Below are 18,239 nucleotides of genomic sequence, written 5' to 3'. Positions count from 1 at the left end.
AATGACATGTGCAGTAAAACATTTGCTGATAAGAAGACAGTTCATTGCTGCACAGAATAACTGAGAATGCAGGTACAGCTGGCAAACCAAATAAACGCAATGACAGTTATAACTCAAACCATAGATCTTATAGGTTCTTGGAACTAGGGACAATTAAGATCTATCACAGTGCAAATGCGAAGTTTTTAGAGCATGTTGGTTGGGATAACTGGAAATAAACAACGATGAGGTAGTAATTGAAACCCGAGTGGATCAAAATAATATATCAGGAATACCAGAAACGTGTGATGAAGGGAAGTAGTCTACTCAGGAGGAGGAAGTGTTAAAGCAGGAGGACGTTCAGGATAGTCCACCAATAAGCCCTGAGTTGCCCAGAAGGTCAATGCGTGTAATGCCACCACCTGATAGGTATCAGGCATCTGTTGCAGGTAAGGTGGATAAGATACCTGCTGCATACCATGAGCTGACTATGTATCCAACTGAGGATAAAAAAGTAGGGCAAACTGAAATGAACAGCGAGTTTAAGTCATTGCAGGATCTGGGAGTGCTTGACGAGACTGATTTACCTTCAAGTAAATATGCAAGGGGACGCAAACGGGTTTTATAAGCGTAAAACTGGAGTGAATGGGAATTATGTAAACCATTATGGATGGAAATTATGTAAAAACCCTGATGAGTTAGATGATGTTGATATAAAAGGTTCTATGTGTGATAAAGGATGCATTATGCAATGTATCTTGAACCTACATTATGTACTGTATTGTGTGTTAAAATCAAACATAAACAATGTTGTGATGTTTATGGATTGAGAATGTGAAGTTGTGTGTAAATACATTGACAACCCAAGAGGGGAGAATGTTAGGGATGTAACCCTAGGCTTGGCTTGGCAATGTATATAAGGTATGATTACTTTACTGTTACTTTAAATGCTTAAGCGATGTAATGGGTTTGTTACCTCAAGCAGCAATAAGAGGGAACCAGAATGGATGTTAGCTCTCTGTTTTGTTAGACATTGATCAGTGTATTTTGAGGTATTGTGGTTTGCTACTGTTTAGCTATACTTTGTGTGTTAGACTGACTATTTTGATAACTGAATTACGGAACCATGTATGACTTGGACTATTAACTGGACTCTGAATACCTCTATATTTCCACATAGTAAACTACTATATTTTTATACTATTCAGTGTCTCTGTATGCTGGTTTGTGCATGTTCTTCCATACCACTCTCATTACGCTTCTCTGCATACTCGCTCTTCTAACGGGGAGCTTAACTACTTAACAGACTCAATACAGGTAGTTCTTGACTTATGAAGGCAATTTGGACCAGAACGTCCATTGCTAAGTGAGTCAGTGTAAGTGAATTATGCCAGATTTATGACCTTTTTTGGCACTGTTGTTAAGTGAATTATTCTGGTTGCTAAGTGAATCTGTTTTCCCACACTGACTTTTAAAATCCAGCTGGGAAGGTCACAAACAGCAATCACTGACTCTGGCATGCCATAAATGTCATACACACAAGCTGGTTGCCAAGCATCTTGAGTTCTGATCACATGACCATGGGGATGCTGCTATGTGTGAGGACTGGTCATGAGTCTCTTTCTTTCAAGTCTGTTATAACTTTGAATGGTCGCAAAATGATCAGTTGTAAGTTGAGAACTATATGTAATAGTGGTGGCTAATCACTATGATCCCAAAGCAAATTACAAGAAGTTTGCATATACCAAAAATATTCCATATTGTTAGGACACTTAAGCTGATCAAAAACACAGATTCCATGCAAATTGCCATTGTTTGATTTTTTGACTCCCTCTCCAACAGGGGAAGCTCTAAAGTCATTCATTAGCTGCAACTTTGAAGAGTTTACAGTTGTGCAAATGTACAATTCCAAAATCAAAGCCATTCATACTTTCAGAGAAGGTATGTGTCTCTGTGTGTGTGTGTGCCAACTGTGACACCTTTACAATCTGTGAACTTGAACTCTCAGAATGTACAGAAGATTAGTTGCTCGCTTATCAATAATTACATGGTGAAAAGTTTGACCCCTGCAATGATTTTTACAGGCGTTCAAAATGTACATTTGCCCAGGTTTTGAGGTTTAGGTTGATAGGCAATATCCTGAATGCAATCTAGCCACATTTGTAATGAGGTCACTCTTACTTCCTGTCTTCTGAGATTGTGGTGAGATTCACTGGATGCAGCTCAGAACTGACACCCTGGAAACTGTGCTGTAAGTGTTAGGAATGGAGTCCAATAAATTGAAGGAAAAGGGTTTCATTTGAAATGTGTGAATGTGCTTCAGAAAATGAGCAAAAGATACCCCTTTCATTCTAACCTGAGTCATGTAAATCCTTTTCCTTGAGAAACCAGCCATTGGAATAATAAGCTGAAGGAAAGAAGGAAAGAAGGGAGGGAGGAGGGAGGAAGGATGCTGAGATGGGTAGCGGGTGGCATTCTATAAGAAAGGCTGATTATAATGTAAGTACAACCGTGTTGGATGGAGCGGGGGCTTTACAACTGCCTATCTAACAACTGCCTACTTGCTGTAGTTGCTCTTGGGTGGAAAATAAAGAACTTAATTCATGCAACTGCTTGTTTTCATTTTCATTGCAGCTCAGAAATGAACTTAGTAAGGAAAACAAATTCAACTGGTTACATCCTGAATCTAGCCACAGCTGAATTGATGTCACCCTATTTCCTTTCTTATGCTTTGTTTTGTGGGTAGATTCAGTGGGTGCAGTTTAGAAGAAATGTGTTGAGAAATATTCTTATAGATGTATAGGAGTCAAATGAATGGAAGGAACAGGATTCCATTTGATCCAGGGTTCCACTCTGTAATTTCTGCAAGATTAATAGGGCGCTTCTGAATATCCCTTTCATTGCTAACTAAGCCCTATAAAGATGAATAGATGCCTAATCCAACTGGAGTTGCCCCCCCCCCACCTCCTTTGGACAAATCAACCCCTGGGGGCAGACTTATAATCATTCTCTTTGAGCAAAGTGTTCCCAGATTTAAATTAAGGCAGAGGGATTCAAGACCACTTCTCAGGTGTGTTTATGTTTGCAAAGATCTTCTGTAGATAACAATTTCTTTATGATTTATGTTGATTCCTCATTCTGCTTGAATAGGGATAGAGGTAATAACTTATATCTTAATCAGTGCCATGCCTACAATAGTACAGTAAAGCAGATGGCTTCGGATGGAAGAAGACGGGGGATTGGAATAAGACAAGAACTGATACTCAAGGCTTCCAGCAAGCTTTTCTACAGCTTTGGTTCTAGGATATGAGGCTTGTATCACAGATGCAACTTGGTGCTTTGCTTGGGTCCAAAATATTTGGATAATTTCTCCCCCTTGTAGTACCTCCTATAATGAAAACTTATATAAAATATTTGATAGATGGCACTTACCACTGGCTAGGTTAGCTAAAATGTTTAAAAATATGTCTAGTAAATGTTGGAAATGTAATAAAATAAACGGGCACATAATATAATATGTGGTGGACTTATGGTAAAGCAAATTGTTTTGGGAAAAAATACAAAAATGGCTAGAAAATATGATAGGAAAGCATGTAGATCTTAAACCTGAACTATTCTTATTCGGTATAATATCTGGTAAACATGATAAGAAAAATATGTATTTAATATTGCATATCTTGGCAGCAGCGAGAATTTTATTTGTGCAATGCTAGAAAAATGAAGAAATACCACCGGATGAAGAAATAATTAAGATGATCTAGACTGTGCAGAAATGGACAGACTGACATTAAAAATTAAACAGAAAGAAGATACAGAATATTATCAAACATGGAATCTTTTTTATCAGTGGGTGGAAAAAGGGTGGAGATGTAATATGTATTGTTAAGCAAATTAAATACCCAGACAAAACGATGTTTATTAAGCACTAAGACAGTGATGGTGAATGTTTTTCTGCTCAGGTGCCAAAAGGATGCCCACCCATAATGCACTGCCCTCCCCACCCCAGTGCATGCACACACAACTCCCACGTATGAGCGCAGGCCTCACTGAAGCCTTTGGTGACAGAAACGCTTGTTAAATGAGGAGTGCTTGTAGCTTGAGTGCTGGAAGACACTCTGCCTCCTCCTGAGCAGAAGGAGATTGCTTAAGGTGAGAATGAGCATATCCACACAGCCTCCTGATTTTGCCTCAAAAGCTTCTTGAAGCCATTCTTTAAGGACTCATCTGCATGATACAGCCTCCCTCTCATTTCCATTCCATAGCTGAGGGCAGCTACCATTGGCTTTCTCTCATTCAAGGTGGAAATCATGTTTTACAACTTCCCTTATCACAGCCCTTGTTATACACACAATCTGCATTGCTTCACTGATAGCATGGTTCTTGACTTCCATCCGGAGGCATCTGCGGTTGTGATCAGTGATGGGTTCAGCAGTGACCCAGACCTGCCACGTCCCCCGAACCGGTTCTCCGGGAGATGCCATAGGAGCTGCCATCTTGTTTTTTGCTTCTGCACATGCGCAGAACAATTTTTATTTAAGTGTGCATGTGTGTGCAATGCGCCCACGAGCAAACTGGCAGTGCCTGCCAGAACACACCCTGGTTGTGATGGTAGACAGACATGATCCCAGAAGATCAGCCCCACCAAAAGTGCATAAAAGCAAAAAAACCAAAGCAAAACTGCTGTGTATCTGTCTCCTTTCAGCACAGTTTTAATTTCCCAGCAGGCCAGTTGCTCTGTGGGTCGGCTCTGTTTCTGTCTGATTGACAGGCTGGTTGCTCTAGGAAGGGAATTCTTTGTGACCATCCCTCTCTACAATGACCTTTCTGTCAGCCCTGGATAGAGGAGAAAAGGCCCAATGGGCAGGTCACCCTGTGAGGCATTCCTTGGGACCAGGTTTCTGCTCAGTGGTCTTTCTGTCAGAGTCAAACAAAATTGTAGAGCCTGTAGACACAGCATTCCATGAAGGAAAGGATATGAAACATGCTCAGGATATGTCAGCTGGTTCAATCGATCGACTTGAATGAGAGCTTAGTGAAAAATATCATTCTCTCACCATCTATGTTAATGTTATTTTCCATTGATGGCTTCTAATGCAGGGAGAGACAACATCTCGGCATTTATCAACCCATATCAAAATGTCAATTGCTACATCTGAAATGAAAATGAAATTGATTTTTTAAAAATGTTATTGTTAAAAAAATATTGTTTAAAATTGTTTAAAAATGAAAGGCTGTTCTGCCAACCTAGCAGTTCAAAAGCATGTAAAAATGCAAGTAGAAAAATAGGGACCACCTTTGGTGGGAAGATAACAACGTTCCATGCTCCTTTGGTGTTTAGTCATGCTGGCCACATGACCACGGAGATGTCTTTGGACAGTGCTGGCTCTTCGGCTTTGAAACGGAGATGAGCACCGTCCCCTAGAGTCAGGAACATCTAGCACATATGTGCGAGGGGAACCTTTACCTTTACCTTAATGTTAAAAAAGCTGATACCTGAGTTTGCAATCTCTCGTGAGATTTCAGTGGTCAAATGTGATCTCACAAGTTTTCAGCTTCCCGTATGATTATGGCCTCTATTTTTTTCATTAATTTGTACATATTTCAATTATAATTTAATGATGGAAGGTTGTGATTTTCAGAGAAGGAAGATTTGGACCATATACCATATTTTTAGAACTATAAGACGCACTAGAAGTATTCAAAGAGGTGTTACTGAAAGCAAAAATACTGGATTCTTGGTCGGAGGCCTATATAACTCTTATCCCAAAAGAAGAAACAGACTTGCAGCAAATAAAGAACTATAGACCAATCTCTTCATTAAATGTGGATTATAAAATGTTTGCATCAATAATGGCGGAAAGACTTAAAAGACTGTTAAGTGAATTTATACACTCAGATCAAAATGGTTTTTACCCAAGAGACAAATTAGAAATAATATGCAAATTATATCGAATGCATTAGAATATTATGAAGTACACCCTGGGAAACAAATGGCATTGTTATTTTTGGATGCATAATAATCTTTTGATAATGTTAACTGGAAATTCATGATAATGCAACTGCAAATGATGGACTTTGGGGAGGGATTTATAAATATGGTTAAAACTATTTATAAAGAACAACAGGATAATGTGGTGGTAAATGGAGGTATGACAGAAAAAATGCCAATTAGAAAAGGGACCAGGCAAGGGTGCCCACTATCTCCACTATTATTCATATTGACACTAGAAGTTTTGAACAGAAAGATAAGACAAGATAAAGATATAAAAGAAATGAATGTTAAAAGGGAAGAATATAAATTGCAAGCATTTGCAGATGATTTGGTATTTATTATTGAAGATCCAATAGGAACAGGTCCATGACTACTAGAAGAAATAGAAGAATATGAAGGAGTGGCAGGATTAAAAATTAATAAAGACAAAACAAAAAATTTAGTGAAAAATATAACAGAAAAACAGAAAAGGGAAATAACAGATAAATTAGATATTCAAATAGTAAAAAAAAGTGAAATATTTGGGAATACACTTGGCCTCAAGATGTGTAACTATTAAGGAAGATAATTATTATAAACTAAGAAATCAAATTGAAATGGATATAGAGAAATGGAAAAACTTTACATCTATCATTAATGGGAAGAATAGCGGTAATTAAGGTGAATATATTACCAAGAATATTATTTTTATTCCAAACAATATCGATAAAACTGGGAAAAAATACTTCAAAAAACTAAATAAAATAATAGGAAAATATATTTGGCAAGGAAAGAAAGTGAGAATTAATATAAGAATGCTACAAGATTCTAGGATTAGAGGTGAATTTGGTGTACAGAACTGGGAATTATACTATCAAGTGGCAGCTATAATATGGATAAAAGAATGGATACTACTAAGAAATGCAAGGTTATTATCCTTGGAGGGACACTATGCAACTGGGTTGGCACGCATTTTGTGGTATGGGAAAAATAGATTACATGGTTACTTTCAGACTGTCCCACCATACCAACCGGTTCTAAAAAGTACAGTAGATTTGAGGAACCTCTTCTACCAAACTGGTTAGAACCAGGAGCAACCCACCCCGGTTTCAGAGGCACTATGTAAGAAATGGTTTATACACAGTATGGGAAAAAGTAACAGAAAAACAATATATGGAAGTACCAATGTGGCTTTCAATGGTAGAGGCTCTGGCACATCTGAATACTAGTAGCATGAAAAAGGTTATTAGGTACAAAGATATATTAACAGTGCAGAGAGAACTAAAACAGAAGAAAGAATTAGAAGAACAAGGGATTGATATAGGATGGTTTAAATAAATTCAAATACAAACAAGATATGGGAAAGATGCTAAAGAGTATGGTTTTAATATGGAAAACTCAGAATTAGATAGGATACTCATGGGAACAGATGAAAAAATGATTGAAAAATTCTACCGTTACTTACTTAGAATATACCTAGACAAAGAAGAGGTCAAAGAAACAATGATAAGGGGCAAAAAACTTTGGATATACAATAGAACTAGAAAAATGGCAACAACTATGGAAAAGGAATTATAATCTGACAATGGCGACAGCATATAAAGAGAATTTATATAAAATGTTTTATAGATGGCACAAGACACCTGAAAGATTAGCAAAAATGTTTAAGGATAAATCAGCTAAATGTTGGAAATGTCACCAATTGCCAGGAACATGCGTGGTGGACGTGTGGGATGCAAAAAGCTATTGGGTTAAAATACAAACGTGGTTAGAGAAATGCTACATAAACCTGTAGAGTTTAAGCCAGAGATGTTTTTATTGGGTATTGTATTGAGAAATACAGTAACGAGGATTCATATTTGATTGTAGAAATAATAACAGCAGCCAGAATTGTATTTGTATAAAACTGGAAAGCAGACAAAATCCCATCAGAATGGGAAGTAATAAAGAAGATATTAGATTGCGCAGAAGTGAACAGGTTGACATTGAGAATAAAGGACAAAGAGGAATCAGTGTACTACAGGACATGGGGGGCGATTTTACGAGTGGTTTGAACAAAGGTATAAATAGAAAGAAAAAGGGACAAAACATGAAATGAATATCTCAGACGATACATGATTAATATAGGGGAAGGGGAAAATATTAAAATGTAAATATACAGGTGGAAAAATGATATGAATTGACATAAGTTAAATAATAATTATAAGAATGTATATCTAAGAATTAATTTGAAAATAAAAATAAAAAACTTTATACACAAAAAAAAAAAAACATTCAACCGGAGGGCAATTCCCAAAAAGAGAATTACCAGTATTTTTCTGAGTATAAGGCGTACCTTTCCCCCCCTAAAAGAGCATGGAAATGTTGGTGCGTATTATACACCCATTTTTACAGCCATTTCTAACCTCTCGAAGACCCACTCCAACATTCCATTTTTGAGAAAAATGGGTGAAAATGAACTGTTGTTCACAAAAACAGAGGCATTTTTCCCTTCCTCCAGCCCTCAGAAGCACTCTGCAGGCTTCAGCACGACTGGGGAAAGGGAAAAATGCCCCCGTTTTGCAAAAAAACCCGGGGGCATTTTCCCCTTCCCACAAACGCTGCTGAAGCCTGCAGAGTGCTCCTGGGAGCCGGGGAGGATAAAAACTTTTTTTCTTACTTACCTTTTCAAAATCTTAATGCGTCTTATAGTCCGAAAAATACGGTAGTTCTAAACCTTGGAAGTGCATTTTATTAGTCCTGCTTCCTCCTACAATTTTTCCATTATTCCAGAAGAGAATCCATTCTTGACTTGCTGATACAAATGTAGTTGAGATCAAAGGATTTAATATCGTTTCCCCCCTCTTAGGATAAGTTTTGTTTTGTTTTAATTCAGGATGCTGTCAATCAAATTGTTGTTGTAATCTCTTGTTCTTTCTTTTTTTCTTTCTTCTTGGGCCTACAACAAACAATTATTTTTTTAAAAAAATAATGGTCATTTGTGAAGTGGATTTAAAAGTGATTTTATAAATTTCTCCATCAAAAATCCCACAGGTGCTAATTCAGCCTGTATTTCCCATCTCTCTCTATAAAACCTTGTCCACAACAGAAGGCAAACTCTATACAGAAACTCAGACTTAGTCCAGTTGGAACCTGATAAAACTTTATTTTTTATAAAATCCACATGAAACCTAATTGGTCACCAGAAAAGATAGATACAAGGAAGAACCAGGGTGTTTTCTACTTTCACTGATATATGGACCAATCCCCATAAAATGAACCGAATGTACAATGTCCAATCAGCTCATCTAAATGTCTTGGATCTACTAAGACCTGAACTGATTGACATTACTTTACCATCTTTCTTCTATTATTAAAACTTGCAATCAAGGAGGGAGGGGGTTGGCTAGGAGCTAAATGCTTTCCTCAGATCCTCATAGCTGCTTTACAACACTTAATTTTAGTCAGGTAGAGCAGAGGAAGGGAAATCCATGTGGAATCCATGCCTCCTTTGCCCTAACATCCCATTGAAAATATAATGTGTCCTTCAAGCCCAAGATGACACTTGGTGCCTACATGAGCAAATCCAGGTAGTTTCCTGTCCTGTGGCATTTCTTTAACTACTCTGTATATCCTTCCAAGCAATCTTCCATACAAATTCTACTCAGTTCTAAATCTCCTAAGCCTTTGGGGCCAATAAAGTTAATCAAGTCACCTGTTGAAATCTGCCTTCAGAAGAGGTTTCCAAAGAGCATAGACTCCAGTAGTCCTAATGCAAGGGGGATCCAATGTTGTCAATTACATGTAAACCCTGCATCCTTAATAGCAATAGCAAGAGATTCCAGTTGTCTTATGAAAAAGCCTGGATGTCCTGGATGGCTGAGAATCTCCATAGACATTTAGCAATAGCACTTAGACTTATATACCACCTGATACTTCTTTAGAGCATCTCTGCTAAGATTACAATGTCAACCTATTGCTTCCAACAATCTGGGTCCTCATTTTATTGACCTTGGAAGGATGGAAGGCTAGTCAACCTCAAACCCATCAGGATTGAACTCCAGGCTGTGGGTAGAATGAATGTGCAATACTCTATTCTAACCATTGCACCACTAAAAGAGGAAAACCGACAGCTGGACAAGGCCACTTAAAGAGCTCGGTGTGTGTGTGTGTGTGTGTGTGTGTGTGTGTGTGTGTGTGTGTCTTTGTCTGTGTCTGTGTCTGTGTCTGTGTGACGGACAGGGAAGCTGTGATCGCAATGCGCGTCCCCTTGTTTTTTCTGTCTGGCGATTCCGAGGGGTTGAAAACGGGTCGCTTCAAGCGCGGGACTTGGTTACTTTGGGAGAAAGAGAGAAGCGGAAGAAGTGGGGCGTGCATAAGGTCACCAGCCTGCCTACCGTCCCTGTCCTACTGTCCCATTTATATGTTTTTCTTACTTATATCCATTTAGTTGTGCCATTTTCCATGTGTTTTCATACTTGTTTATTTGTACTTATTGTTAAATGAATGAATGAATGAATGAACGAACGAACAAACAAACAAACAAATAAATAAATGTCATGGATAAGTTTGATTTCAGTGATTTGTTTTAGCATGGAAATAAGAGGAGTTTATAATCTTGGTGAGTTTTCTTCTCATCCCTGAACGCGCAGAAGGTTCCTGGCCCAAAACTGTTATTTGTTGCAACAGTTAAAGGGGCAAGAAAGATGTTTTTTCCGGAGTCTTCGATTAAGATGGGTAAACCCCACTTTTAGTAGGTGAACAAGCCCCGCCCTCCACTTCTTCATGTTGTGTTACTTTCGTTTCCCCTGAGGCTTAGGTGTGTCTCGTCTTGAGCGGTGGTCGTGAGTATATTCTGATTACTTTTTTACAAAATAGCATAGAATTAATATGTGGACCATCCCGTGCCTGCCGCTTCTCCCCCGCAGCCATTCACCCGCGGTCTTCTCAGCCCCGCAGCCCCGCAGCCCCCGTAGACGAGAGAATTTCAGGGCAGAATTAGCGGACGGAAGAGTTTGCAATCAATCTTGCCCTGATGGAAGTGCCCAATACGCGCAAAGGCGCCATATAAATTTACCGAGATTCAATATTTGAAGTTCATCGTTCAAAGAGGAGGGTGGATGGGTCGGGTTTTGCTTAACTTTGACTTCCAATTAATACAGCTCAAGAAGGAAGAAGCTTTCTCTTAAGGTCTGTACAAATCCTAACTAGTGGGATTAATTCTGGCCCTTTGGTCAAAGTTTTCAAAACCGGAGAGTTACTAGATGTAGGACTTTACTGAATTGCTTCACTTTTTTCTGGGGTTGTTTTGTTAGGAAACCCAGGGTCCAATTGTGTTTTGACAAGAAGCCTCACCTCATCCGTGAAGCAAAGGTGGGATACAGATCCTGCTCTTGTGTCCTTCACAGTAACTTATGTCCAAATCGGTATGACCTTCCTGGAAAATGGCAATCAATATGATCATCCATGCCTGATGCCTTTAGATCCATCTCCCAGTAACAGGAAAGGAGGGCAGGTACAATAAAACCTTGTCCAAATGGAAATGCCATTTACCTGGGGGATCTGAAGTGGTGCTAAGATCAGAAAAAGACCTTTTGCATTGAAAAATGTTATGTTCCCCGTGTTCTGATTAACTTTTTCTCAACTGATGTCCATGGAGATTCAAAATCAACCCTGTCCCAAAGATGCTTTTCAAAAGGCAATTGGACTTTCTTGGTTTTTTCTTTGAAAACATTTCACTTCTCAAGCAAGAAGCTTCTTTGGTTCTGGTTGAAAGGTGAGGAAAGGAAGGATTTCTATCCCTGAGAAAGTTGTATTTTTTTTTACTATTCTGCTCCCTGAAGCCTTCTGGAAATCATCTTCAGTTTTACTGCAGGCAAATATTATCTCATAAAGTGACATTAAGGAGAAGGGCCAGAATTTGCCTCCTTGATGTTAAGACATTAACTTTTCCTCACTTGTTTGTTTGCAGGTAACTTAGCTGTGGCATCCCTTCCAGCAAGAATGGCCAGTGAAACCACAGTTTTCATCCCCTCTAATGGAGCAAATATAATCCAAACGGCTCCTGGATTGTCCAGTGTTGCCCTTCAGGCATCTGGAGCAACTCCATATCCCCAGTATGGAGCTCAGCAACTTGGAATTCCCACCAGTGCTCCTCAACAAGTCCCAGAAAACAGTCCTTTGGAGAGATTCCTCAAGGCTGAGCCCAAAGTGCTTGGGGTAGGCATGCATTGCTATGTCTTTGTTTCAATGCATTAAGGTTTTAGAGCTATGTATGTAGAGACCTGAGAGCCCCATGTTGAAGTTCTAGAACTTGACTTGGCTGTTGTCTGGTTCTGGAATATACTCCAGAAACCTCTGTTCTTCCTGGTGGTTTCATTCATGTCTCTGGAAAACATTCCAACTCCGATATGAATTTCTTTTGCTTTGCTCTTTAACTGAGAAAGTGGAGCTCAGCCAAGGTTTCAGCCAGATCTCTCTTTCTCCCTTCCTTCTGAGAAGTGCAACTGTTGGGCTTTTCTCCAGAAGAACCTGGTCATGGATTGGCTGCAGCCCAAGTCGGTTGAAGTCACTTTGGACTTATTACCATGATCAACTTCCTCCTGCAGAGGAGTCTGTAGCGAAAGGTGTCTTTTTTCTCTTGAATATCTATCTTACATATTCTTACAAACCTTCTTCCTGGCAAAAGCAGCCCCACTGAGGGTCAAACTAGATCATAATCTGGAGTAAATGTCTGGTACATAGTGACAACAGTGTCCCAATCTTTCCTTTCTCCCCATTTGGATTTTTCCCCATAGGAAACCAGGCCTTGGGTTAACACCTGCCCTGGAAGCTGAGAAGCCCCAACATCTTTGGGGGATCTTTCAAAGATGGATATAAAGTGATGCCTTTCCCGGGGTGTTAACAAATAAGAATGTTTTTCTCAGATTCAGCGAACAAAGTTGTCTTACTTTGCGTGTTTTCCTTCCACAGGCTGTCCAAATATTGATTGGGCTGATCCACATCGGCTTTGGGGCTGTCTCCCTTGCTTCAATTAGTTCTTATTCTTATTTTTATCATCGTTATCCTTATCCTTATCCTTATTATCTCCCCTTGTCTGCAATTGGAGGTTACCCCTTTTGGGGAGGGATATTCGTAAGTATGTGAATTTTTTTGTTGAGTCATGGCCCATGGCAGTAATGGCTAATAGATCCTTATAAAAGTCCTGTTTGCTTTTATAAATGGTTTTTTCAATGTTTTTGATTTTTCAATGACTACAATCATTTGTTTTTCCTTTTCCTTTTCCATAGTTTATTTCTTCTGGATCACTTTGTGTAGCAGCTGCGAACAGTTCAAGTCACGGTTTGGTGAGAAACCTGTGTAGCATTTGAATTTCTTTTTATGCTGTTTCTTTGTAAGCACTGAGGATTTTTTATTGTGCCAATTCTCTTCAGATACTACTTAGTCTTAAATCAACATTTGGGAAAGAAAAACAAACTCAAAAACTCCCCACCCCATCTTCCTTCTTTGATGAACTTTTGCTTCCAAGCCTTGCTTCCACTGAAAGTTCTATGTCAACAGTAGACAATGTTCAGCCATCCAGAATTTGAGCCTCCCCTGGTCCCCATTTTGCGATGGGATTTCTGCCAAGTTCCCTTCCTGAGGTGCAACCTGCAACACTCCAGGTCCTGTGAAGAAAATGAGAGAAGCCTGAGAGAGTCAATGATCATAATATGGGTGCTTGTTCTACCAGAGCTTCCTTAGTTGCTACTAGTAATTGTGAGTTGCGGTGGCACAGTGGTCAGAATGCAGTACTGCAGGCAAGTTCTGCTGACTGCTGCTGCCTGAAATATGGCAGATCGAATCTCACCAGGTTCAAGGTTGACTCAGCCTTCCATCCTTCCGAGGTGGGTAAAATGAGGATCCAGATTGTTGGGAACAATAGGCCAACTCTGTAAACTGCTTAGAGAGGGTTGTAAAAGCATTGTGTAGCAGTATATAAGTCTAAGTGCTATTACTATTGAGAGTGCTGAGTAGAGGTGTCTTCTTGCATGCCCTAGTGTTGAAGCAAACTTCCATCATCATCATCATCATCATCATCATCATCTTCATTAACATCATTCCTCCTCCTCTTCCTCCATCTTAATAGAGGTTCCTGTTTCAAAAGTATTCCTACATGAAAGCAACATTAGGAAGCAGCTCAGCATGTTAGGAGTGAAAGTATGGAACAAGTGTGGGAATCCTCCTGGGAATCAAAGGGAGAGTTGATGGTAGTCCTCCTGCAAAGGGCTTGCTTTCTCTCCCCCCCCCCTTGATTTAAAGTGTGTTCATGGCAACACAGAAATGTTTTTGTTTTGCAAAGGGCACAGTGTGGATTCAAGAGAAGAAACCCCCCCCACCCTGATAGAAAAATACTACATTCCTGACAGGGGAGAATTAAAAAGAGAGCCATTTTTAAATGTTCACAATCCTCACTATTGGCTCCAAGGGTTTCTCCATTCCCATCTCTCTTGTAGCCTCTGTGTAGTGTTTTATAGTTAAAAGAGCATTTAACATTAACATTTAATGCTTAGAGAATGTCACGTCTTACTATAAATTGTCTGGGATTTCTTTAAGCAAAGTGTTATGGGGTGAAAAAGTTGTACCATTTTTCCTGTCACTGTTAATCACTGGCCTTCAATGGAGATTGACATCCAGAAACAGAAAGAAGGAATTTGACAGTGAAAGGTCTTCAAATGAATTGTGGCATTTGCATTTCCACTGTGGGGAAACGTGTTGTTGATTGCTATGATCTTAGTGGAGGTTGTCTGGTTTCACCACTGGTCATTGAACACACACACATAGATTGAATTCTGTCACTGTTTTTACCATAGTTGGGGATAATTGTTTTTATGCTTTCCATTTAGTAAGACTTACGCTGACACTGTAATTGCATTTTCTCTCCTTCTGGTGTATTGCTGTTTCAGGTGAAATCCAGTGTAGGAATGAACATCACATGTGCTATAATGGCATTAGCTGGTATATTTCTATACCTATCCGAGCTGATAATCTACGGTGCTTCTTGGAGGTATATCAATCAATATGCCATTTACCATTTACAAGTAAGTAAACCAATCTTGTTTTACATTTTGGCTTCACGTGCAGAATCCAGAAGGGATATTCCATGCCCTTTGACTTTTCTTTGAAATTTTCCTTGAATAAGTCTCAGTCCCAAAGAGATGTGTTCTATTTCATTTGAATTTTTTAAATATACATATATGTGTTAAATAAGGGCAAGCAACCTTATGATCATGCATATGACTTTATAGATTTCTTTTCCCTCTCCAGTTTCTTTCTTTTTGGTGGGGAGGGGATTATTTTTATTAAAAAAGTGATAAATATGTTTTGGTAAATAAGGTAAATAAGGAATACTTGAGAATTCTATATAGCATATAATACAGCTGCACATGTTGAAATCTATACCAGATTTCCCTGCCACCTCCATCTCCTCATCCCTTCTTGCAATTGTTCCTCCCAATACACACCATTACATTAATTTCTCATCAGATTACAACTATCTTTCCACTTGTCTTCCTACTCTACAGGGTGTCGGTTATGGCATCTCCTGTGTGCTGCTCTTGTTCAGCGTGCTGGAATTTTGCATCACTGTTTCCCTGGCTCACTTTGGGTGCCAGGCAGCTTGCTGTATTGATGCCCAGGTAACTATTTGATACTCCGATAATAGCTTTCGCAGTTCTCATTGTTAAAAGAATGTAAGTAAAATTGTCCATTTTTCTTCTTTATATTTAACTCCACCTAACCTCACCTTTTGCTTGTTTCTTTTTTATTATCCTGCACAATAAGTGAGGTTGGTTACTCAGGTTACCCAGTAATATTTTAAAGTGGGAGAGGCTTGAATTTTGATCCAACACCCTGTAGTTTATTTGCTTCTGCATATGAATAATTAGATGATCCAATTTTGTCCCCAGCTTCTGTTTTGCTGTAGAGTGAATGTCATGAATACAACACAGTTTCTGTCGTCCCTTTATAATTCCGTGATGCAGAAATTCATGTCCTCATTCAAGAGGGCTCAATTCTAAATGCATATATTTACTTTAAGTAGTGTGACTATATTAATTTAAAGGTTCTGTCACTTGATCCCATTTTTCCAGAATACGTCCATTGATTTGAAGAAAAAAATAGGCCTTTTTCATTTTTTTTAAAAAATGTTGCTCTCTAGTTTGGATGCTTTCTTGCAGAAGTTGCATTACTCAAATTCGATAACATCATCAGTGCAGTCCATATGGATATTCTCAGTCATCCAGGTCATGGTTGTCCCAAAGGAGCTGAAGAAGCTTCTTGGATGAGAAGTGAAAAGTCTTCAAAGAAAAACCAGAAAGTGCAGTTGCATCTTGTAAAAAACACCTTTGCATCATCAGTGCCAGTTTATTATTTGGATCATAAAACGTCTGCAAAGAAACAGGCAAGCTCAGAGACCAACATTTAAACCCTGAGCTACAAATATTCTCCTTTGTCAGTTCTCACCACTGTCATTTGAAGCCATTTGAGAAATCAAAAAATGACCTCCATTCTCCCCTGGAGGGAAATGGATCTTCTTTGAGCCTTTAAATTGTTAAAAGAAGTTAATAACATGGCAGCTTTTGTAAATAAATCATGAGAATATTATTTATTTATTTGCTCCTCAATTAAGTTGGAGCCTTGGAGGTTTACAACAATACAGGTGTATACGAATACAGAACATAAAATATAAGCAATATACAAATGGAACAAAAAGTAACACACAAAATAAAATCAGTCCCCGAAAGTCCTCAGGAGAAGCCAGATATTCTCTGAATATGTGGATAAGACTGGTAGATTTGATCAGGAAAGGTTACTTAGCCAGTTGCATGTTAATATATAGTTTTAAAGAATTCTCTCTCAGGACTTTGAGCTATTAAGAATTTCAGCCTGTTAGGACACTGCTAGCATCACTATTGAAAACACACAACAGGAAAATCTATTCCTCCTACCTAGAGTAACAGATGTGTCCCTGAGTATGTAAAAGATTGTTGCTGGCTGCCAGGACATAACAGAGTACTTATTGTGTTGACTATTCTTTTCTGTTACAGCCAACTATGGTTTTTATGCCTTACCAAGTCATCCAAGGTGGAGCAGTCGCAGCTGCACCAAATCCTGCTCCTCTTCCTTCTCCACCGACTTACGATAACGTGGATACCAATCCTCAGTAAAACAAGAAGGAAATATGAGAATTGTTGGCAAAAGAGCTTTCAGGAGAAGCAATGCATTTTATATTACTTTATTTTGTCATTCAGCTTGCTTGTTTCCTTTTCAATTACAGCTTTTAAACACCAAATTAAATGGTGGCAAGTTTTAAAAGTTCTTCTATTTTACTTAATAGTTATAACTCTTTCCTAGAAGCAAGAATTTGTGCTGCAAATCATCAGCGTATTTATGAGGAAGTACTGTACACGCTTTACAGTGAATGATGGAGGCTGTTTATTTTGTTTATACTCTAGATGACGTTTGTTTTTTTTGTGACAAATATGGAATTCAATACAAGGTCTGATGCTGCAGAAAAAAGGCTACCAAATTAAAGCACAGATTATTTATAAAACACATCATTGGCACAATGCAGACAGTTTTCGACTTACGACGGCAGTTTGGAACAGAACGTCCATTGCTAAGTGAGGCAGTTTAAGTGAATTGTGCCCAATTTATGACCATTTTTGCCACTGTTGTTAAGTGGATTATTCTGGTTGTTAAGTGACTCACATGGTGCTTAAGTGAATCTGGTTTCCCACATTTGACTTTTTAAAAGCCATCTGGGAAGGTCACAAACGGCAATCCCTGATTCTGGCATGCCAGAAGTGCCCTAAGTAGATGCTGGTTGCCAAGCATCTTGAGTTCTGATCATGTGACCATGGGGATGCTGCTACGTGTGAGTCACTTTTTTCAGTTCTGTTGTAAATTTGAATGGTCACCAGTTGTAAGTTGAGAACTACCTGTAGTAGCAGTTGCACAATCCCTGTGATTACAAAACAGATTAGAAGAAGTTTGTATATAGCTAAAATATTCCATATTGTTTGGGTACTTAAATTGATCAAAACCACATTTTTTTACTGTGCTCCCACCTCCAATAGGGAAAGTTATAAGTACATTATCTGCCTCCTGGAAGATTTCACAATTGTGTAAACATGCAATTTCCAAATCAAAACCATTCCTACTTTTAGGGAGGGTATACTTGGGTGGGTGGGTGGGGGCAATTATGGCCCCTTTATGATCTGTGAACTTCAACTCTCAGAATTCTTGAGCCTTCATGACTGACTTGGGA

At 38.8% G+C, this 18,239-nt stretch overlaps 1 protein-coding gene across 1 annotated transcript in view; it reads left to right on the top strand.

The window, feature by feature from the left end:
- Positions 1 to 17,845, top strand: part of LOC309396992 (membrane-spanning 4-domains subfamily A member 4A-like) — a 63,422-nt gene extending 45,577 nt beyond the window's left edge. The window contains exons 2-7 of the mRNA XM_081962647.1: positions 11,901 to 12,148; positions 12,902 to 13,063; positions 13,219 to 13,275; positions 14,875 to 15,009; positions 15,493 to 15,606; positions 17,017 to 17,845. Coding sequence (XP_081818773.1) covers positions 11,933 to 12,148; positions 12,902 to 13,063; positions 13,219 to 13,275; positions 14,875 to 15,009; positions 15,493 to 15,606; positions 17,017 to 17,136 — 804 coding nt within the window. The 5' untranslated portion in view covers positions 11,901 to 11,932 and the 3' untranslated portion in view covers positions 17,137 to 17,845. The remainder of the gene's footprint in view (positions 1 to 11,900; positions 12,149 to 12,901; positions 13,064 to 13,218; positions 13,276 to 14,874; positions 15,010 to 15,492; positions 15,607 to 17,016) is intronic.
- The last annotated feature ends 394 nt before the right edge of the window (positions 17,846 to 18,239 follow it).

This window comes from Natrix helvetica (assembly GCF_964273705.1).
Source record: "Natrix helvetica genome assembly, chromosome: 1".
Classification (NCBI taxonomy): domain Eukaryota; kingdom Metazoa; phylum Chordata; class Lepidosauria; order Squamata; family Natricidae; genus Natrix; species Natrix helvetica.
Note: the sequence above shows the minus strand (reverse complement) of the source record. Positions and strands in the feature narration are given on the sequence as shown.